General features: G+C 44.6%; 1 protein-coding gene across 1 annotated transcript; it reads left to right on the top strand.

Moving 5' to 3' along the window:
• The first annotated feature begins 267 nt into the window (after positions 1-267).
• Positions 268-1,647, top strand: plekhf1 (pleckstrin homology and FYVE domain containing 1). Its single transcript, XM_086192637.1, is given in 2 exon segments — positions 268-512; positions 928-1,647. Coding segments are annotated over 2 exon segments (843 nt in total). The 5' UTR covers positions 268-273; the 3' UTR covers positions 1,532-1,647.
• The last annotated feature ends 22,338 nt before the right edge of the window (positions 1,648-23,985 follow it).

Here is a 23,985-nt window from a genome sequence, read left to right as displayed (position 1 = left end):
GTCACAACAAAGAAAGTGACTCACTTATATGGAATGTGACAAATCATTAGCCAAAGAGCCTGCTGTGTGCCCTTCACTTCCTTAAATGTTATAATTGCACAGAGGCTAAAATTTTAAATCTCTTAGGTAACTTTGGAAATTCTGCCCCAACCCCAACTTGCATTCTTAGGAAAGGCAGAGCTTGCTGTGGAAAGCCCCACTACGTCACCCAGACCAAAACTTAAAAATGCTTGAGCTTCTGACAGCATTTAGCAAAGAAAATCTGATAACATCATGTTGGACGAGCTGACCTTAGAGAACCATGAGCGCATTCAAGTGGTAGAGCGCTCCTTTGGGCCATCAGTCAAGTCTTTGTCCCAGGAGGGCCGAATTCTGGTTGGAGAGGGACAGCTGGTGAAGCAGAGTTGTCGAAGGCCACAACCCAAGGTCTTCTTCCTCTTCAATGACATGCTGGTGTATGGCAGCATCATCCTGCACGGCCGCTGGTACAAGAAGCAGCAGATCATCCCTTTGGGAGAGGAGGAAGAAAACACACACACACACACACACACACACACACACACACACACACACACACACACACACACACACACACACACACACACACACACACACAGATCATGTGCATCCTTTTTGATAGCAGAGCTGGAGTTCAGAGCACCTGGTCAATGTTGGTCAACAGTACTTAATCTTTCATTGCTGATATGCACATCTGCCATTTTACACCTGAATTTTTTTCTACTTGCCACATGTCAAATGTCTCGTGTGTGTGTCATGTCATGTCATGTCACCTGCACTTATGTATGCTCTTCAGTTTATTTGACTGGTGAGTTGAAGAAATTGTGTGAATTTATCATGATGAATGAAGTCTTGATTCATGGCCCACCATTCTAGATGTGTCATAAACAGCTGTCTGTCCATCATTTCAGAGGATATCCTGCTGGAGGACTTGGAGGATGGCATAAACATGAGGAACCAGTGGCTGATCCGCACACCACACAAGTCTTTCTACGTGGCAGCAGCCTCATACGAGGATTAGCAGACCTGGATCCAACACATCCAGTATTGCCGGTCCAGACTGCTGCAGTGCCATGGGCACAGACTAAGACCCAGGTCCACCTTTGCTGTGACCTGGATCCCAGACAAGGCCTCTGCCACCTGCATGCGCTGCTCCAACAAGTTCTCTGTGACCCAGCGTCGACACCACTGCAGGAAATGCGGCTTTCTGGTCTGCGGTGCATGCTCCAATAAGCGAGCAGTGATCAGGCACATTCAGTCAACAAAGTGGTTGAGAGTCTGCATCACATGTCACTTGAGTCTCCTGCATGCTGAGACCCAAAACATGACGCTGCAGCGGGGAAACAGCACTGGGAAGTCAGGCTCAGAAGATGATATGGAGGGGCTCCGTGAAGCGGAGGTGGTTGAGGAGCAGATGGAGGACCACATTCCCAGGAGGTGGATGGACTCTGACATGGATCCTTGGTCCCCCTATGTGTACTTCAGACCAGAACATGTCAAGCCCCAGACATAACCAGTTTGACCTTACTTTTTCACTTCGTCAAACATGCAAACAAAGCTGATATAAATAGAGTGGCTTGTTGTCAAGTGCTGATGGGATCAATTTCTCTTACATCAAATTCATGAGCATACGGAGGCTGTAGTTTAGCCTGCTTGGATCCCTGCATTTATATGACTTGACAGGAACTTCATACATACTGTAAAGTTACTGAGTGTTACAGCTCCTCACACATTGTGCTTTTGTGCAATACATTCTGTGTGGTTAGAGAACATTTATCAGATGAGTCGTCTGCCTCATATGTCTTTGAAATGAACAATAAAGGAGTTATGAACCAGAGGTAAGACTCAACTGTCGTGTCATTACTCTGAAGACACGAGCCATAAAAGAAAGCCTCTTTTCAAATTAGGTTTATGGTCTTCATTTGGTTTAAGATGTGCTTATAGTATTAATGAAAGAGCACCAGAGGAAAAGGAATTCCCAGAATAACAGGCATCCAGCTCCTAACTTACAGTTGTACAAATGTTACCGTGTTTGTAATAATGTCAGGAAAGACTCACCAAAGTAAAGCTCAAAAGCCAGAATTCAACAGCAGCAGTGGGAGGTTTAGCTGTTGAAGAAAAATCCTGAGCTGAAAGAATACTTCCAAGTTCCGAGAAGGAGGCCCGAGGCTCTCCTGTGTCTGAGGTGACACTGGCAGTGGCAAGTCCTGCATCACTTTCCTCTACCACATTTCCTCTGCTCTCCTTTTTTTTCCAGGTGCTTTTTTACCTGGTTGTTGTTGAAATTGTGTTATTTTTGGTATAAATGCTTGTTATATGCTGTAAGCTTCTCCCTGATCTGACAATATGCTTCACACTACATTCAGAGAGCCTCAATAAAGCCCATCTGCATTGGAGGAGTGTGACTGAAAGATGGATATTGGTCCCTCTATAGTTAGTGTGCTGGCCATGGTGTACATTGTTGCTGATGTCATCTGCCTCATTTGTATATTTGGTGCTGTAATGGTGAGTAAACTGTGCTCATGAGTACTAGCTGAGGCAGTTATTTGCAAATGGACCAGTTGCTGACGCTGGGAGCAGGTTGGACCAGTTGTGCATGTTTTTGTGTAATCCTGCTCCTATTAATCCTGCTCCTTCTTATCCTCCTCCTAATTCTGCTCCTTCTTATCCTCCTCCTAATCCTGCTCCAAATCCCGATTTCTTCTAATCTTGCTCTTAATCCTGCTCCAGTGAACCTAAATCCTGATAATCATGCTCCTGCTAATCTTGTTCCTAATCTTGATCCTTCTAATCCTGTTTCTAATCCTGTTTATGCCAATCCTGACATAAATTGTCCTGTAATTTGCCCACCTGGATGTGCTATTATTGTACTGACATTTTGTACCATTGATGTAATATTAATATATATTTTGAGGCTGATTGATTGCAAAGGTCAGGATTGGAGTGAAAATATCGCAAAATCTGAACCTGAAATCAATAAATCCTGCACTACAAACTACTGCATCACACTCTTTAAGAAAACAGGAAGGTTACTCCAGAGGTCCCAGAGACTGGAACCTGAGAGAAGTCAGAGGGAAAACTAGACTCAATCCAGGGACCAGAAAACAAGGTTCAAAATTCAAACGTTGCTGGGAGCATTAGCTGGTAACTGTGTGAACTACGGGTAGCAGAAGAATGTGCTGGGCCTTGCTCTGCTGCCTACCACCCCATAGAGAGACAGCTATGGCCGGGTTCGTGATGTAGGTGCGTGTGTAACATTGCTCATGTAGAAAACTGCCGCAACAAGTCTGCAAACATTCTAACCCTTGTATCTCACAAATGCTAAAGCTCAGCAAACCCTCACAAACCATTCAAAGATGTCACCACAATACAAAAGACCAGGGGCCTCATGTATCAACGAGGTTTATGCAAGAAAGACTTGCGGACGCAAGGATCGACACTAACGTTCAGTTGTATCAACGCGAAAAGTTCGTCGAGTCGTTGTTTGACGCCAACTCTGGAGTTGCAGTAGAAGTGGGCGGAAAGCTGATTCTTACTGCACTTTGGTCCGTTGGCAATCCCTAAATGCAATAACTACAATAATCAATTGGCTTCAATCTAAATTTAGATAACAGTATGGAAAAGGGCACGTACAGGACCTCAAGGTGGCGGTCAAGCAGCGTACAGCTGCCCTCTGGAGAACTGCGGGCCAAACAGGTAGGGGTCAGGGAAAGGGACACCTGAAGGAATTTGAGCAGCAGGTGGCAGCAGTCATGGGCAGCACCTCTGTGGGGGGATTGTCGCCACCACCCACGCTGACTCCGAGTGCCTAGAGGGTAAGTGGCAACTCCATTTCTTAGGCAACATTTCCACCTGCTTTGCCACAGACATAAACACAACAAATACACAGAATCAGCCATTTAAATAAACATGGCAACATGAGTGCAGTCATTAGAGAACTAGACATTAGAGAATCCAGCTATTGCTGCAAATTGCGCTTGAATATTGGCCTGTTCAACCGCAGCGGAAGGGAATTTAATGTACCTGCGGGAGAGGCGGATGATCAGGTCCACCATCCAGGGCATGGCCCGGCTGAGGGTCGACTGACTCACCCCGGAACGGTCCGCCATCTCCCGCTGGAAGGCTTTTTTGTGCCTGATGTATAAGCAGTTACCAAATAATGTCAGTTACCAAACACCGCCACAGGGTATCGCCAACGGACCAAAGTGCAGTTAACGCAAGAATCGGCTTTCTGACAACTTCTACGGCACCTCCAGAGTTGGCGTGAAACATAATTAGGAAACATTCAATTAATTTTCACTGCTATGCTGATGAAACACAGCTGTACTTATCAATGCATCCTCATGAAATAAATCAGTTGACTAAACTGGAGACCTGTCTAAAGGAGATAAAAACTTGGATGACCCATAATTTCCTTTTATTAAACTCTGACAAAACTGAAGTCATTGTCCTGGGCCCAAAACATCTTAGGGACACCCTATCTAATGAGACAGGTACCCTGGAAGGAATTACCTTGGCCCCCAGCACGACCGTAAGGAACCTAGGAGTTCTTTTCGTTCAGGATCTGTCCTTTAATGCCCACATTCAGCAAATTTCTAGGACTGCTTTCTTTCATTTATGAAAAATTGCTAAGATCAGACACATCCTGTCTCAAAAAGATGCAGAAAAACTAGTCCATGCCTTTGTCACTTCCAGGCTGGATTATTGCAATTCCTTCCTATCAGGCTGCACCAGTAGGTCCCTAAAGACTCTCCAGCTGGTCCAAAATGCTGCTGCCCGCGTGTTGACGAGAACTAGTAGAAGAGATCATGTCTCTCCTATACTGGCTTCTCTGCATGGCTCCCTGTCAAAATTTAGAATAGAATTCAAAATTCTCCTTCTACCATCAAAGTCTCAACAGTCAGGCTCCTTCATACATGACAGAGCTCCTAGTCCCCTATTATCCAGCTAGAACCCTTCGCTCCTAGGATGCAGGGTTACTGGTGGTTCCTAGAGTTTCTAAAAGTAGAATGGGAGCCAGAGCCTTCAGTTATCAGGCTCCCCTCCTGTGGAACCGTCTCCCAGTTTCGGTCCGGGATGCAGACACCATCTTGACCTTTAAGAACAGACTAAAGACCTTCTTTTTTGATCAGGCTTATAGTTAGGGGTGCTTAGGCTGGCCCTTAGATATGCTGCTATACGCTGAGACTGCTGGGGGATCTCCCATGATGCACTGGGCTTCTCTCTTCTCCTGTCTTCCCTCCCTGTCCTCCTATATGTGTCATACATAAATCATACTTATACGTATTACTAACTCGTCTTCTTATCTGGAGCCTTCGGGCTCCCCTCATCCCAGATCCCGGGTGCTGCTGGAGGAGGCTGCCGATCTGAAGAGGCTCAAGCTGCCATCTGTAGCTCCACCTGCTCACGTCCCCATCTGTCCATCGGTCTCTTCCCTTTCTCTCTCTCTTTATCTCTGTCCCACTCTTTCCTTCTGCATATGTGTCTTCCTCCATTATCTGTCTTTGTCTCTGCCCTGCTCTCCTGCTCTCTTACCCTCCAACCGGTCAAAGCAGAAGGCCGTCCCCATTGAGCCTGGATCTGCTCAACGTTCCTGCCTGTTAAAAGGAAGGTTTTCTTCACCACTGTTGCAGGATGTGCTTGCTCATGGAGAATTGTTGGGTGGAAATTCATTGAAAGAGTGTGGTACTAGACCTGCTCTACCTGTAAAGTGTCATGAGATAACTTTTGTTGTGATTTGGCGCTATAGAAATAAAACTGACTTGACTTGACTTTACTTAAGGTCATCCTTATCTCTCTCAGAGATCTTTGGATTCATTATGTGATCAGTGAAGGAACCAGCCATCTGACTACTAATTGTGAACATTTCCTGTCACTGTCCTGCTGCAGCTATGAAAGTTTGGACTTAATTTTGACAAGACATCATAACAGAATTTCTACATAGATTTCTTTTATTTTCTTCATTTGACTTAAGTTTAGTCGACTAATAGACAATAACTCCAAGGGGAAAATAGAAACATTCATTTTTATTATATTTGGATGGATGTAGGTTGGGAGTTTGAGTCAGGACAAGCTCAAAAAGCAATATCAACCTGATGCAGAGGACTGATAGCTGATGCTGATATTGTTGGTTGTTACCTCTGCTGGTAACAAACTAAGATCTACATTTGTCCAAACCCTGTAGCAGCAAAGCCTCACATCTGCTAACCAACTTCATAATGTCCTCACGGCATGAAATTTTAAACTTTTTTGGTATTGCAATCTAATGACAGACTAATGGTGGAGTTTACCTTCCACCTGATTTTCATTTTGAACTCAACTACAACTTTTGTCAGTGTTGGAGACAAACTTCTCTGACATCTGTTGTGGCTGCATCACAAGACCTACTGATCTGACCCTCAAGAAATATAGATGAATACATATCAGTCTTAGTTCTAAAGTTTTATTTTTTGCTTACTGTCTGGTATATTAAATTTTGCCATTTGTTATTTATTAATTTAATTTTTAATGTCTGCCAATTTGGTGATCACATGTTTTCATCAAATTCACTTGAATTCTTTTAAGAGCGGGGGGGATAATACATGATTGAAATGTCCAGAAATCCTTTTATTGCGCAATTTACAATGAAATGATCAGTAAATTAGCAAAATATTAGAAAATCTGAAGTTAAATGTTTTTTTAAATGGCTTGTCTTTCATGGTTGATGGTTAGGCCAGTGTGGAAACGTGGTGGAAAAGAACACACAAGTGTATGCTGTAATGTAGAAACACAGCTAAATCATTAAGATACGCTAACTGTGTAACACACTGACCCTTTATAGCAGGGGTCCCCAAACTTTTTTCCTGTGAGGGCCACATAACTTGCCCCTCTCTGATGGGTAACAGTTTGTAACAGAAAAAGTGTGACGATCACAGGGGTGCCTAAACGTAAACATTTTTTGTTTTCCAGAAAGGCACACATGAGCAAATAACCCTTTCTGGGTTCTTCACAGAAAAAAAAGGAAGGAAATAAATAATAACACGATTAATGAAATAAATAATAACCAAATAACCCTCTCTGGACTTTTCACAGAAAAAGGTCAGGAAATCCATCCATCCATCGTCATCTTCCGCTTATTCCTTACTAGTAAGGGTCGCGGGGGGGGGGGGGGGGGCTGGAGCCTATCCCAGCGTCAACGGGCAAGAGGCGGGGTTCACCTGACAGGTTGCCAGTCCATCGCAGGGCCAACATAGAGAGACGAACAACCATTCACACTCACATTCATACCTACGGTCAATTTAGAGTATCCAATCAGCCTACTCCCCAATTGCATGTCTTTGGATGGTGGGAGGAAGCTGGAGTACCCGGAGAGAACCCACGCAGGCATGGGGAGAACATGCAAACTCCACACAGAAACATCCCGTGCCCGAGCCGAGACTCGAACCCGGAACCTTCTTGCTGTGAGGCCACAGTGCTAACCACTGCACCACCGTGCAGCCCAGGTCAGGAAATAAATAAGGCTATTTCTGAAATAAATAACACTATTTATGAAATCAATAATAATCAAATAACCCTTTTTGGTTTCTTCACAGAAAAAAAGTCTTTTGAACACTAACTTTCTGTTGTGCTGTGCACAATCTTGACAGGAAAAACTTCAGCTTAGTTGTCAGAGCAGAGTCTCTTACTTAAATGACTTGTATAAGCAGTCTCTCAAAATTCTTGTGTTCCTTCCTTATAATCCTTTTGTAGGTTCCAGTAAGCTTGTAGACACAGCTGTTTGAAGCTCTCTGTCTCTCTCATCAACTTCCCTGTAAAAAACCACAAAGCAAGCAGGCTGAGAAACCCAACTAAGTGAAACAGCACCTATACGCAACACAACTGGCACCACTACCAATATGGTTGTGGAGATGGATTTCATTCCATTAGATTTGATTATGATTATATTTGTACTTGTATTTTATATACTCATTCAAGTCAGAAACATGAGCTTACCTTTGTATGTTCATCAGTGTGAATTGTGGGCCTGCATCTGGCTGGTGAGAAGTTGAATGTCAGGTTCCATGCTAGTCACAGCCAGTCTCAAACACTGATGCAGATGTTTATTTGTCAGTCTTGATCTCATCAGAGTTTTCAGCAGTTTCATGCATGAGAAGGTTTGCGCACAGATATACGTGCTGCCAAAAAGTGTGGACATTTTCATTGCATGTTTTTTAATGTCAGGGTACATATCGTTTGGGAGGTCGGCATAGAAATCAATAAGACTGTTGGGCTTGAATGCGTCTTTCAGAACGTAACAGTTCTGTAACTCGCCCAACTCAAACTGATAAGAAGGTGAAATCACGTTCTATGCGTGTATGAAATAGTTACTAACTAATAGTTAATAATGAAAATAATTCATAGCGAAGGAACATTTTATTGCAAAAGCCAAACTTTATTATCAAAGACAAATACACATATATAAAAAAAAAAATCTAAATGTGTCCCTGGTATTGTTCAGGGGGCCGGGCCAAATGTCGAAGCTGGCCATATCCGGCCTGCAGGCCTTGTTTGGGGACCACTGCTCTATACACTGGCTGTCTGCGATGACAAGGAACTAAAATGCGCATCACTAGAACCTGCCCTGCACAGTTGGCTCTGAGCCCTGAAGGAGTAGAATGGCAGTCAGTCAGTGCTTTTTGTTCCTTCTCCATGCTACTTTAATCGACAAAGCACTGGCAGGGCTGAACCTATTAGAAGGAACTTTGGAATAATAGTAAACCTGCTTAGCCTGGTCAAGCACTCTCAAAGTTCTTTTCGTCCAGACTTGCCTGCAAAGGAAAGTCTGCAGTCCTCTGCTCTTGCCATTCAAACAGAATATATCAACTGTAAGGTTGTAATGTCTCTATTTGCTCTCTTCACATCCAGACATGTGTGGCAGGTTGCTGCTGCACCTCCACTTAATTGGCATAAGCCAAAATGTCTTCCTCCATGATCTGTCTTTGTCTCTGCCCCGCTCTCTTGCTCTCTTTCCCCCTAACCGGTCAAAGCAGAAGGCCGTCCCCATTGAGCCTGGATCTGCCTGAAGGTGCATGCTCTGCTGCAGAGGTATCGCTCAGTGTTCTCCACGCATGAGGGTGACTTGGGTTGTACCAACCTTATTTCTCATGAGATCCCCATGCTTGATGACACCCCGATAAGACAGTGGTACCGACGGATTCCTCCCTCTGAGTACGAGGAGGTGAAGGTGCACATTGATCAGTTGCTTGACGCCAAGGTGATTCGGGAAAGCAATAGCCCCTTTGCTTCCCCCATTGTTTTGGTTCGTAAAAAGGATGGTAGCCTCCAGATGTGTGTTGACTACCGCCTGCTTAATAGCAAGACATGAAAGAACATGTTCCCTCTACCCCCGATTGAGGAAAGACTTGACACCCTTACTGGAGCTTGCTGGTTCACCACCCCGACTTGACGAGTGGGTATAACCAGGTCCCTGTTGCACAGCAGGACAAGCCCAAAATGGCCTTTAGTACACCCTTCGGCCTGTTCGAGTGGAACCGTATGCCGTTCGGCTTGTGCAATGCTCCAAGCACCTTTCAAAGGCTTATGCTAAAGGATGTTTGGGGATCAACAGAGTCAGTCCTTACTTTTGTATTTCGATGACATTATTGTGTTCGCGTCTTCAGTCTCCCAGCACCTGCAGCGACTGGAGGTGGTTTTGAGTCGGCTGCAGAGGGAAGGGTTGAAGCCAAGGCTGAATCACGTGCAGCTGCAGGCTGCAAGTAGTAATAAACAGTACAGGCACCTTTGCGCATGCGTGTGAAGAGTGTGCATCCTTGTGCGCATGTGCGTCCCCGTGCGTGTGCGGTCACGTGACGCGGCGTGTTCTGATAACGTCACCATGGGCGAGCGTGGTCACGTGACTTTGGGGGCGTGATGACGCCGCTTTGTGCGTGTGATCACTTGACTTTGTCCGTGCTATGTCACTTTGTGCATTTGATCGTGTGACTTCGTCCATTGAGTTTCAATATCTAATATCTAATACGTGATGTTTTATACAACTATTAAAGTATGATTTTATTTAGCATAATTTGTTCAATTTATGCAGAGCCGGCCGCTGCGGTGTTGTCACAAAGGGTTATGGGAGTGGAAAAGTTCGTCAGTGTTTGAGCGTAACTTTTGCTGCATCTGAATTGCCAAGTAAGGCCAGATTGTAGGTCGCAGGCTGTCCGGAACCACAACTGGTGTGAGTAGCGACCTACTTTGCAATCTAAATTCCAGCCTAAACACGCCCACATTGTAGGTTGGTTCAGGTGCATCCTACGGAGCAACCTATGGCCCACAATGCACCGCGGACTTCTTTGTCCCCTGACAACTTGTGGACGTGCAAGCAAAGTGTGTGCCACCAACAGTCTCCCATTCTTTTACAACATTAACATTTTTCTCATTGTTGATGACTTAAGGTGTAAAGTAAACCTCAAAGAGATCCCCGCCATCATAAGACCTCTCAATGGAAAGGAGAAACACTCAGAATTCCCTCCCTGAACTTAGGGGGTCTCGCGGAGGAATACACCAAACACTTACCTCTTTCAGACCGGGATGGAACCCCTAAAAGGAGGATGACCACCACGGCAGATATCCATATGGACCAACGTCCAGCCTCTCCAAATCTGCACCAAAGACAAGAAAGGAATATTCAGGGAGGGCCATCTACGCGGACCCCACTAGGTGGGAAAAACAATAATAATAAAAAAACACAGCCTGCACCGACCACGCCATTCTCTAATGTTGTGGTGTTGCTGGAGGATGTCCTCTTCGCCTCCTGGTCTGATACAGTGGCGCCGCATGGCCTGAACCATCTCCCCTCCTCCACACCTGCGTCTCCCGTGGTCCCTCCGAATATAGAAATGGATATCAAAACGCGGAGGGAACTTGGACAAACCCGACAGATGGACAATGGTTCCCGTTCCCCCCAAACACGACAACCTGTTTTGAATTCCGACCTAATTAACATCGAACTTAATACTGATAATACAGGGGCTTACTTACCGTTAATTACGACTTCATCGACTGTAATTCACAACACCTTCACCTCAGGGGACCCTCTTTCCGCTCCCCCTAAAACAAATCAAAGTACTGGAATAAATATGAGGTATAAAGAACGGGTCGAAGAGAGAGAACGGCCACTTACCTTGGAGGCGACGGCTAACCTTCTGCTGCAGGATTCGGGTGCCCGGAAGTCCAATTTAAACCCCAGCTTCTCGGACCGAGGGGAGTTCACGGTCCCTTCAAGGGGCTCGGAAAATTCTAACTCGACCTCATCTGCGAGACCAGCCCACTCCGCCCACAGAAAAAAACCCACATGCCATGAGAGAACATTTTATAAGATCTCTACATGGAATTTAAAAGTGGAGTCACCTTTTTTAATTGTGGGGGACTCAAATCTGGCCAGAATCCCCCATTTTGACATTCCAGATCTTCAAGTTGACAGCTTTCCTGGGGCACAGGCTCATCATTTGACAAGAATTATTAGGAAACTACCCATACATCCGAATACCCATAAAGTCATCTTGGCTGTAGGTCTCAATAATGTGTTGAGTGATCAACTGATGGAAACAGTCATAAAACAATTTCACCAGCTTTATTCAGCGGCAAAGGACATCTTCCCACATGCGGAAATATTCTTCCCGTTGATCCAGGTTTCTAAAAATCAAAACAGAAAAACTCAGGACAGGAAGACTCAATTAAACCAATTTTTTAAATAAAAAATACAGAATTCTACACGGCATCCAGGACAGCAACTTCAAGGTGAAGCCGGACCAGGTACACTGGACAGCATCTACAGCAGATGCCATCCTTACAAATGTTAGACCAGTTAAACTGCTGAGGGAGCGTACGGGACTTCCCGACCCTGTGGATAGTAATATCCTGAACCTCTCCCTCTCATAGGTCCTGAATAACGCTGAACACAGCGTACTAGAGAAAGGTCTCTTCTTTGTTCCGACTCCAACTACTACAAATAAAAATGACCTACGTCGCAGTCTCTATGATTTTCATAGAAGACTAAAACTAAGATATTACTTTAGAGATGCTGTCTCCAGTCAGTGAGCCAAGATTCACTGGGCCCTCATTCTGGGAACCCTCTGGAACCAACAGTCCACCGGAACAAGAAAGGATGATAGAGCGGGACAATTTTATGTTGGAGGAATTCCACCTAAAAAAAGAATCAGAATTCAATTTAACACCTCTGGAAAAAGAAGCTGTAAAACAACTACAACAAAACCTTGATTTAATTATTAAACCGGCGGACAAGGGTTCTAAAATTGTTATACAGGACAAAACACAGTACCTAATTGAAGCAGACAGACACCTTAGGAACACACTGCATTATAAACCCCTGGAGAAACCCCTACAAGCAGAAACCCAACATCAGCTGCACCTCATTATAGAAGACCTATAAAAACAGAAATTCATTTCACATAAACCAAAAACTTACCTCAAAGGTCCAGCTCTCCCGCGTCCAAGGAAATTCTCCCTCCTACCAAAAATACACAAAGACCCGGAGACCTGGACAGTTCCATATCGGATTCCACCTGGTAGACCCATCGTCTCTGATTGTGGGAGCGAATCCTATCGGATCGCAGAATATATCGACTCCCACATAAATCCTCTTTCTCAGAAACATGGCAGCTATATCAAAGACACATATGATTTCTTGGAAAAGATCAGTTCGATCGAAGTTCCTCCTGACACGCTACTCTTCTCAATCGACGTAGACTCACTGTATACCAACATCGATACCAATCTAGGAATCCACGCAGTTAGGGAGTTTTTTTTTTTCCAGATTTCCGGATCCCTCTCGTCCAGATGATGCTCTCCTGGAACTGTTGGAAATCAGTCTTAAGAAGAATGACTTCATCTTCAACTCTTCCTCTTACCTTCAGGTCCACGGGACAGCGATGGGGAAGAAGTTTGCACCCACGTATGCCAACATATATATGGCGGAATGGGAGAGGACGGCATTCTTGAAGTGCTCTAAACTCCCCATTCTTTACCTAAGATATCTGGATGACATATTCGGTATTTGGAGTCATTCCCGTGAGGACTTTAATCATTTTTTTAACATCTTGAATGAACATCATAACACAATTAAACTGAAGGCTAGTGTACAGACAGAGGAACTCCAGTTTTTAGACACAACGATCTTTTTTAAGAAACATAGGAACCATTGGAATCTGGCAACCCGCGTGTATTTTAAAGCCACAGACACACACGCACTCCTACATAAACACAGCTTTCATCCCCGACACACTTTTAAAGGCATTGTTAAATCCCAGTTGATAAGATTCCGCCGCTTGTGCACAGGTCAGGAGGATGTAGAAAAAGCCACAACCACTCTTTTCAAGGCTTTACGTCAGAGGGGCTACAGTAGGTCTTTCCTGAGGGAAATCAAAAGGGAAACATTAGGCAGAACAACTGTCCCCGCTTCCCAACCTACCGAAAACAGGATTATTCCCCTCGTAACTCCTTTTTCCTCCTCCTCTGTTACATTAACCTACAAAATGAGACGGAATTTTACTCAACTTCAAAATGACATGCCATTCTTTTCACAATTCTCCATTATCACAGCTTACCGCAGAAACAAAAACCTCAAAGACCTTCTCGTCCATGCAGGATTTACTAACAAAAGGGAGACAAACAATGTACATTCTAGAAGACAAAATTTTATTTATAACCCACATAGCAACAAAGGAACCTCGTTGGATGACACACTACAGTTAGATTCATCCAACCTGGTTTACATCATCTTGTGCAAACATTGCCAAAAACTCTATGTGGGACAAACAAAAAACAAACTGAAAGACAGACTCTATCAACATCTATATGGTATTTGTAAAGAAACCGAGACAGCTCTCCTCCATTGCCACTTTAGAGTGCATGGTGTTACCAACCTGGTCCTCTTGGGGGCACTGTCCACCGCATCCCTGTCACTCCGCGGGAGGAGAGCAAAGGAATCAGCTTTGATACATAAGCTGGAGACCATCCATCCTCTCGGCCTAAATGAAAGATGTGATATTTAATTTTAATGTAGATGGAGATGACCTCCCTTGTTTTAAATACTGCTTTTTAATCACGAAGGATTCCCCCCCCCCTTTTTTAAACCTTCTTCAATTGAACTACAAAATGCACATCTTTACCTACCTTTTGAAATCCACTGGTGGAAGAGATGGTATGGCTCTTACCACCAGTCCAAAAATTGAAGGATCGATTCCAAGGCCAGCACAGAAGGATGACCTACAGGTCTTCTCTGCTTCTAACATAGTCAAGGGTTTCATATGACCTCCTCTTATGATTGCTTACAAAAAAAGGATCAAATAGAGGATATTTACGGTATGCGACGAGCCCGTGCTTTTCCTCTTCTTAACAGATTAGGAATTTAAAATTCCCCTAACCCTAACCCTAAACCCTAACCCTTTCAGCCTCATACAACTTACAGTTCCAATAACCCTAACCCTAACCCTAATAGGGGCTTATTCGCCAATAACTCTCTCAGTTTTCTCGAATCAACTTGAAAATTTCACCAATCACTGCGACTGCCATCAGAACACTTTGCACCAACTTTCAACCTACTACACCTTACGGTTCCAAAGTACCTAAAACTAACCCTAACCCTAAACCCTAACCCTAACCCTAACCCTAAACCCTAACCCTAACCCTAATAGGGTCTTTTTCGTGAATAATTCCGCCCCCTTTTCTCCAATCAACTTGAAGCTTTCACCAATCACTCCGCCGACCATCACAAACTTGTGCACTAACTTTCAGCCTCTTAAACCTAACGGTTCCAAAGTACCTAACCCTAACCCTAACACTAATAGGGGCTTATTTTTCCAATAACTCCGCCCTTTTTTCTCGTATCAACTTGAAACTTTCACCAATTACTCCGCCGAACATCAGAACCCTGTGCACTAACTTTGAGCCTCCTACACCTTACGGTTCCAAAGTCCCTAACCCTAACACTAAACCCTAACCCTAACCCAAATAGGGATTTATTTGCCAATAACTCCGCTGCATTTTCTCCAATGAACCTGAAACTTTCACCAATTACCTCGCTGACCATCAGAACCATGTGCACCAACTTTCAGCCTCCTACACCTTACGGTTCCAAAGTCCCTAACCCTAACTCTAACCCTAATAGGGTCTTAATTACCAATAACTCCGCCCCCTTTGCTCCAATGAACTTGAATCTTTCACCAATTAATCCGCCGTCCATCAGAACCCGGTGCACTAACTTTCAGCCTCCTACACCTTACGGTTCCAAAGTAACTAACCCTAACCCTAACCCTAATAGGGGCTTATTCGCCAATAACTCCGCCGCGTTTTCTCCAATCAACTTGAAACATTCACCAATCACTCTGCCGACCATCAGAACCCTGTGAACCAATGTTCAGCCTCCTACACCTTACGGTTCCAAAGTCCTTAACCCTAACCCTAACCCTAATAGGGGCTTATTCGCCAATAACTCCGACCCCTTTGCTCCAATCAACTTGAAAATTTCACCAATCACTCAGAGGACCATCAGAGCCCTATGCACCACCTTTCTGCCTCCTACACCTTACGGTTCCAACGTCCATAACCCTAACCCTAACCCTAACCCTAAACCTAACCCTAACCCTAATAGGGGCTTATTCGCAAATAACTCAACCCCCTTTTCTCGAATCAACTTGAAAATTTCACCAATCAATCAGACGACTGTCAGAACCCTATGCACCAACGTTCAGCCTCCTACACCTTATGGTTCCAAAGTCACTAACCCTAACCATAACCCTAACCCTAATAGTGGCTTATTTGCCAATAACTCCGCCGCGTTTTCTCCAATCAACTTGAAACGTTCACCAATCACTCCGCCAACCATCAGAAGCCTGTGAATCAACGTTCAGCCTCCTACACCTTACGGTTCCAAAGTCCTTAACCCTAACCCTAACCCTAACCCTAATAGGGGCTTCTTTGCCAATAACTCCGACCCCTTTGCTCCAATCAACTTAAAACTTTCACCAATCACTCAGAGGACAATCCGAACCCTTTGCAACAAATTTCAGCCTCCTACACCTTACCGTTCCAAAGTCCCTAACCCTAACCCTAACTCTAACCCTAATAGGGGCTTATTTATCAATAACTCCGCCCCCTTTCCTCCAATGAATTTGAAACATTCACCAATTACTTCGCCGACCATCAGAACCCTGTGCACTAACTTTCAGCCTCCTACAACTTACGGTTCCAAAGTCCTTAACCCTAACCCTAACCCGAACCCTAATAGGGGCTTATTCGCCAATAACTCCAACCCCTTTGCTCCAATCAACTTGAAAATTTCACCAATCACTCAGAGGACCATCAGAACCCTATGCACCACCTTTCTGCCTCCTACACCTTACGGTTCCAATGTCAATAACCCTAACCCTAACCCTAACCCAAAACCCTAACCCTAACCCTAATAGGGGCTTATTCGCAAATAACTCAACCCCCTTTTCTCGAATCAACTTGAAAATTTCACCAATCACTCAGACGACTGTCAGAACCCTATGCACCAACGTTCAGCCTCCTACACCTTATGGTTCCAAAGTCACTAACCCTAACCATAACCCTAACCCTAATAGTGGCTTATTTGCCAATAACTCTGCCGCGTTTTCTCCAATCAACTTGAAAATTTCACCAATCACTCCGCCAACCATCAGAAGCCTGTGAATCAACGTTCAGCCTCCTACACCTTACGGTTCCAAAGTCCTTAACCCTAACCCTAATAGGGGCTTCTTCGCCAATAACTCCCACCCCTTTGCTCCAATCAACTTAAAACTTTCACCAATCACTCAGAGGACAATCCGAACCCTTTGCAACAAATTTCAGCCTCCTACACCTTACCGTTCCAAAGTCCCTAACCCTAACCCTAACTCTAACCCTAATAGGGGCTTATTTACCAATAACTCCGCCCCCTTTCCTCCAATGAATTTGAAACATTCACCAATTACTTCGCCGACCATCAGAACCCTGTGCACTAACTTTCAGCCTCCTACAACTTACGGTTCCAAAGTCCTTAACCCGAACCCTAAACCTAACCCTAATAGGGGCTTATTCGCCAATAACTCCGACCCCTTTGCTCCAATCAACTTGAAAATTTCACCAATCACTCAGAGGACCATCAGAACCCTATGCACCACCTTTCTGCCTCCTACACCTTACGGTTCCAATGTCAATAACCCTAACCCTAACCCTAACCCAAAACCCTAACCCTAACCCTAAACCTAATCCCTAACCCAAACCCTAATAGGGGTTTATTCGCAAATAAGTCCGCCCTCTTTTCTACAATCAACGATAAAATTTCACAAATAACTCCGACGACCATCAGAACCCTATGCACAAACTTTCAGCCTCCTACAACTTACGGTTCCAAAGTCCTTAACCCTAACCCTAACCCTAACCCTAATAGGGGCTTATTCTCCAATAACTCTGCTCCCTTTTCTCCAATATACTTGAAAATTTCACCAATCACTCCAACGACCATCAGAACTCTGTGCCCTAACTTTCAGCCTCTTACACCTTACGGTTCCAAAGTACCTAATCCTAAACCTAAACCCTTCCCCGAAACCCTAACCCTAATTGGGGCTTATTCGCTAATAACTCCAAGCCCTATGCTCCAATATACTTGAAAAATTCACCAATCACTCCGACCGCTATCAGAACCCTTTGCCCAAACTTTCTGCCTCCTACACCTTACGGTTCCAACGTCCATAACCCTAACCCTAACCCTAACCCAAAACCCTAACCCTAACCCTAATAGGGGCTTATTCGCAAATAAGTCCGCCCTCTTTTCTACAATCAACGATAAAATTTCACCAATAACTCCGACGACCATCAGAACCCTATGCACAAACTTTCAGCCTCCTACAACTTACGGTTCCAAAGTACCTAACCCTAAACCTAAACCCTTACCCTAAACCCTTCAGCCTCCTACACCTCACGGTTTCAAAGTACATAACCCTAACCCTCAACCTAAAAGGGGCTTATTTGCCAATAACTCGGCCCCCTTTTCTCGAATCACCTTGAAAATTTCACCAATCACTCCGACCGCCATCAGAACCCTTTGCACCAACTTTCAGCCTCCTACACCTTACGGTTCCAAAGTCCCTAACCCCAAACCTAAACCCTAACCCTAAACCTAACCCTAACCCTAATAGGGGCTTATTCGCAAATAACTCAACCCCCTTTTCTCGAATCAACTTGAAACTTTCACCAATCACTCAGACGACCGTCAGAACCCTATGCACCAACTTTCAGCCTCTTACACCTTACGGTTCCAAAGTACCTAACCCTAACCCTAACCCTAAAAGGGGCTAATTCGCAAATTACTCCGTCCCCTTTGCTCTAATATACTTGAAAATTTCACCAATCACTCTGAAGACTATCAGAACCCTAGGCACCAACTTTCAGCCTCCTACACCTTATGGTTCCAAAGATCCTAACCCTAAACCTAAACCCTAACCCAAACCCTAACCCTAACCCTTAACCCTAACCCTAACCCTAATGGGGGCTTATTCGCCAATAACTCCGCCCCTTTTCTCCAATCAACTTGAAACGTTCACCAATCAATCCATCGACCATCAGAACCCTGCGCACTAACTAACAGCCTCTTATACCTTACGGTTCCAAAGTACCTAACCCTAACCCTAATAGGGGCTTATTCGTCAATAACTCCTCATCTTTGCTCCAATATACTTGAAAATGTCACCAATCACTCCGACGACCTTCAGAACCCTATGCACCAACGATCAGCCTCCTACACCTTATGGTTCCAAAGTCACTAACCCTAACCCTAACCCTAATAGTGGCTTATTCGCCAATAACTCTGCCGCGTTTTCTCCAATCAACTTGAAACGTTCACCAATCACTCTGCCGACCATCAGAATCCTGTGAATCAACGTTCAGCCTCCTACACCTTACGGTTCCAAAGTCCTTAACCCTAACCCTAACCCTAAACCTAACCCTAACCCTAATAGGGGCTTATTCGCCAATAACTCCGACCCCTTTGCTCCAATCAATTTGAAACTTTCACCAATCACTCAGACGACAATCCGAACCCTTTGCAAAAAATTTCAGCTTCCTACACCTTACGGTTCCAAAGTCCCTAACCCTAACCCTAACTCTAACCTTAATAGGGGCTTATTTACCAATAACTCCATCCCCTTTTTTCCAATCAACTTGAAACCTTCACCAATCACTCCGCTGCCCATCAGAATCCTGTGTACTAACTTTCAGCCTCCTAAACCTTACGGTTCCAAAGTCCCTAACCCTAACCCTAACTCTGACCTTAATAGGGGCTTATTTACCAATAACTCCATCCCCTTTTTTCCAATCAACTTGAAACCTTCACCAATCACTCCGCTGCCCATCAGAATCCTGTGTACTAACTTTCAGCCTCCTAAACCTTACGGGTCCAAAGTCCATAACCCTAACCCTAACCCTAACCCAAAACCCTAACCCTAAACCTAATTCCTAACCCTAACCCTAATAGGGGCTTATTTGCAAATAAGTCCGCCCTCTTTTCTACAATCAACTTGAAAATTTCACCAATAACTCCGACGACCATCAGAACCCTATGCACAAACTTTCAGCCTCCTATAACTTACGGTTCCAAAGTCCGTAACCCTAACCCTAACCCTAACCCTAATAGGCGCTTATTCTCCAATAACTCTGCTCCCTTTTCTCCAATATACTTGAAAATTTCACCAATCACTCCGACAACAATCAGAACCCTGTGCCCTAACTTTCAGTCTCTTACACCTTACGGTTCCAAAGTACATAACCCTAACCCTAAACCTAAAAGGGCTTATTCGCCAATAACTCGGCCCCCTTTTCTCGAATCACCTTGAAAATTTCACCAATCACTCCGACGGCCATTAGAACCCTTTGCACCAACTTTCAGCCTCCTGCACCTTACGGTTCCAAAGTCCCTTACCCCAACCCTAACCCTAAAAGGGGCTAATTCGCAAATTACTCCGCCCCTTTTGCTCTAATATACTTGAAAATTTCACCAATCACTTCGAAGACCATCAGAACCCTAGGCACCAACTTTCATCCTCCTACACCTTACCGTTGCAAAGTCCCTAACCCCAAACCTAAACCCTAACCCAAACCCTAACCCTAACCCTTAACCCTAACCCTAATGGGGGCTTATTCGCCAATAACTCCGCCCCCTTTTCTCCAATCAACTTGAAACGTTAACCAATCAATCCATCGACCATCAGAACCCTGCGCACTAACTAACAGCCTCTTATACCTTACGGTTCCAAAGTACCTAACCCTAACCATAATGCTAATAGGGGCTTATTCGTCAATAACTCCTCCTCTTTGCTCCAATATACTTGAAAATGTCACCAATCACTCCGACGACCATCAGAACCGTGTGAACCAACGTTCAGCCTCCTACACCTTACAGTTCCAAAGTCCTTAACCCTAACCCTAACCCTAACCCTAATAGGGGCTTCTTCGCCAATAACTCCGATCCCTTTGCTCCAATCAACTTGAAACTTTCACCAATCACTCAGACAACAATCCGAACACTTTGCAACAAATTTCAGCCTCCTACACCTTACGGTTCCAAAGTCCCTAACCCTAACCCTAACTCTAACCCTAATAGGGGCTTATTTACCAAGAACTCCGCCCCCTTTCCTCCAATGAACTTGAAACATTCACCAATTATTCCGCCGACCATCAGAACCCTGTGCACCAACTTTCAGCCTACTACACCTTACGGTTCCAAAGTCCCTAACACTAACACTAAACCCTAACCCTAACCCTAATAGGGGTTTATTTGCCAATAACTCCGACCCCTTTTCTCGAATCAATTTGAAAACTTCACCAATCACTGTGACCGCCATCAGAACACTTTTTACCAACTTTCTGCCTCCTACACCTTACGGTTAAAAAGTCCCTTACCCTAACCCTAAACCCTAACCCAAACCCTAACCCTAACCCTAACCCTAAACCTTATTTAGCCTTATTGGCTTATTCGCCAATAACTCCGCCCCCTTTTCTCCAATCTACTTGAAACGTTAACCAATCAATCCATCGACCATCAGAACCCTGCGCACTAACTAACAGCCTCTTATACCTTACGGTTCCAAAGTACCTAACCCTAATAGGGGCTTATTCGCAAATAACTCAACCCCCTTTTCTCGAATCAACTTGAAACTTTCACCAATCACTCAGACGACCGTCAGAACCCTATGCACCAACTTTCAGCCTCTTACACCTTACGGTTCCAAAGTACCTAACCCTAACCCTAACCCTAAAAGGGGCTAATTCGCAAATTACTCCGTCCCCTTTGCTCTAATATACTTGAAAATGTCACCAATCACTCAAAGGACCATCAGAACCCTATGCACCAACTTTCAGCCTCTTACACCTTACGGTTCCAAAGTACCTAACCCTAACCCTAACCCTAAAAGGGGCTAATTCGCAAATTACTCCGTCCCCTTTGCTCTAATATACTTGAAAATGTCACCAATCACTCAAAGGACCATCAGAACCCTATGCACCAACTTTCAGCCTCCTACACCTTACGGTTCCAACGTCCATAACCCTAACCCTAACCCTAACCCAAAACCCTTACCCTAACCCTAACCCTAACCCTAATTCCTAACCCTAACCCTAATAGGGGCTTATTCGCAAATAAGTCCGCCGTCTTTTCTACAATCAACGATAAAATTTCACCAATAACTCCGACGACCATCAGAACCCTATGCAAACTTTCAGCCTCCTATAACTTACAGTTCGAAAGTCTGTAACCCTAACCCTAACCCTAACCCTAATAGTGGCTTATTCTCCAATAACTCTGCCCCTTTTTCTCCAATATACTTGAAAATTTCACCAATCACTCCGACGACAATCAGTACCCTGTGCCGTAACTTTCATTCCCTTACACCTTACGGTTCCAAAGTACATAACCCTAACCCTAAACCTAAAAGGGGCTTATTCGCCAATAACTCCGCCCCCTTTTCTCGAATCACCTTGAAAATTTCACCAATCACTCCGACCGCCATCAGAACCCTTTGCACCAACTTTCAGCCTCCTACACCTTACGGTTCCAAAGTCCCTAACCCCAACCCTAAACCCTAACCCTAAACCTAACCCTAACCCTAATAGGGGCTTATTCGCAAATAACTCAACCCCCTTTTCTCCAATCAACTTGAAAAATTCACCAATCACTCGGACGACCGTCAGAACCCTATGCACCAACTTTCAGCCTCTTACACCTTACGGTTCCAAAGTACCTAACCCTAACCCTAACTCTAATAGGGGCTAATTCGCAAATTACGCCGCCCCCTTTGCTCTAATATACTTGAAAATTTCACCAATCACTCCGAAGACCATCAGAACCCGAGGCACCAACTTTCAGCCTCCTACACCTTACGGTTCCAAAGTTCCTTACCCTAAACCTAAACCCTAACCCAAACCCTCACCCTAACCCTTAACCCTAACCCTAACCCTAACCCTAATGGGGGCTTATTCGCCAATAACTCCGCCCCTTTTCTACAATCAACTTGAAACGTTCACCAATCAATCCATCGACCATCAGAACCCTGCGCACTAACTAACAGCCTCTTATACCTTACGGTTCCAAAGTACCTAACCCTAACCCTAACCCTTATAGGTGCTTATTCGTCAATAACTCCTCCTCTTTGCTCCAATATACTTGAAAATGTCACCAATCACTCCGACGACCATCAGAACCCTATGCACCAACGTAAGGCCTCCTACACCTTATGGTTCCAAAGTCACTAACCCTAATCCTAAACCCTAACCCGAATAGGGGCTAGTTAGCCAATAACTCCGCTCCCTTTTCTCCAATTAACTTGAAACTTTCACGAATTACTCCGCCGACCATCAGAACCCTGTGCACTAACTTTCAGCCTCCTACACCTTACGGTTCCAAAGTCCCTAACCCTAACACTAAACACTAACCCTAACCCTAATAGGGGTTTATTTGCCCATAACTCTGCCCCCTTTTCTTGAATCAACTTGAAAATTTCACCAATCACTGTGACCGCCATCAGAACACTTTAAACAAACTTTCTGCCTCCTACACCTTACGGTTAAAAAGTTCTAACCCTAACCCTAAACCCTAACCCAAACCCTAACCCTAACCCTTAACCCTAACCCTAACCCTAACCCTAATGGGGGCTTATTTGCCAATAACTCCGCCCCCTTTTCTCCAATCAACTATAAAATTTACCAATCACTCCGACGACCATCAGAACCCTATGCACCAACTTTCTGCCTCCTTCACCTTATGGTTAAAAAGTCACTAACCCTAACCCTAAACCCTAACCCTAACCCTAACTCCAACCCAAAACCCTAACCCTAACCCTAACCCTAAACCCTAACCCAAACCCTAATAGGGGCTTATTCGCCAATAACTCCGCCGCGTTTTCTCCAATCAACTTGAAAATTTCACCAATCACTCAGAGGACCATCAGAACCGAATGCACCAACTTTCTGCCTCATACACCTTATGGTTCCAAAGTCCCTAACCCTAACCCTAACCCTAACCCTAATAGGGGCTTATTCTCCAATAACTCTGCCCCCTTTTCTCCAATATACTTTAAAATTTCACCAATCACTCCGACAACAACCAAAACCCTGTGCTCTAACTTTCAGCCTCTTACACCTTACGGTTCCAAAGTAGCTAAACCTAAACCCTTACACTAAACCCTAACCCTAATTGGGGCTTATTCGCTAATAACTCCAAGCCCTTTGCTCCAATATACTTGAAAATTTCACCAATTACTCCGACCGCTATCAGAACCCTTTGCCCCAACATTCAGCCTCCTACACCTTACGGTTCCAAAGTACATAACCCTAACCCTAAACCTAAAAGGGGCTTATTCGCCAATAACTCCGCCCCCTTTTCTAGAATCACCTTGAAAATTTCACCAATCACTCCGACCGCCATCAGAACCCTTT

Source organism: Aulostomus chinensis, chromosome 2, assembly GCF_037954235.1.
Source record: "Aulostomus chinensis isolate RoL2024-O1b breed Wild chromosome 2, RoL_Achi_v1.0, whole genome shotgun sequence".
Taxonomy (NCBI): Eukaryota; Metazoa; Chordata; class Actinopteri; order Syngnathiformes; family Aulostomidae; genus Aulostomus; species Aulostomus chinensis.
This window is presented reverse-complemented; position numbering and strand designations above follow the sequence as displayed.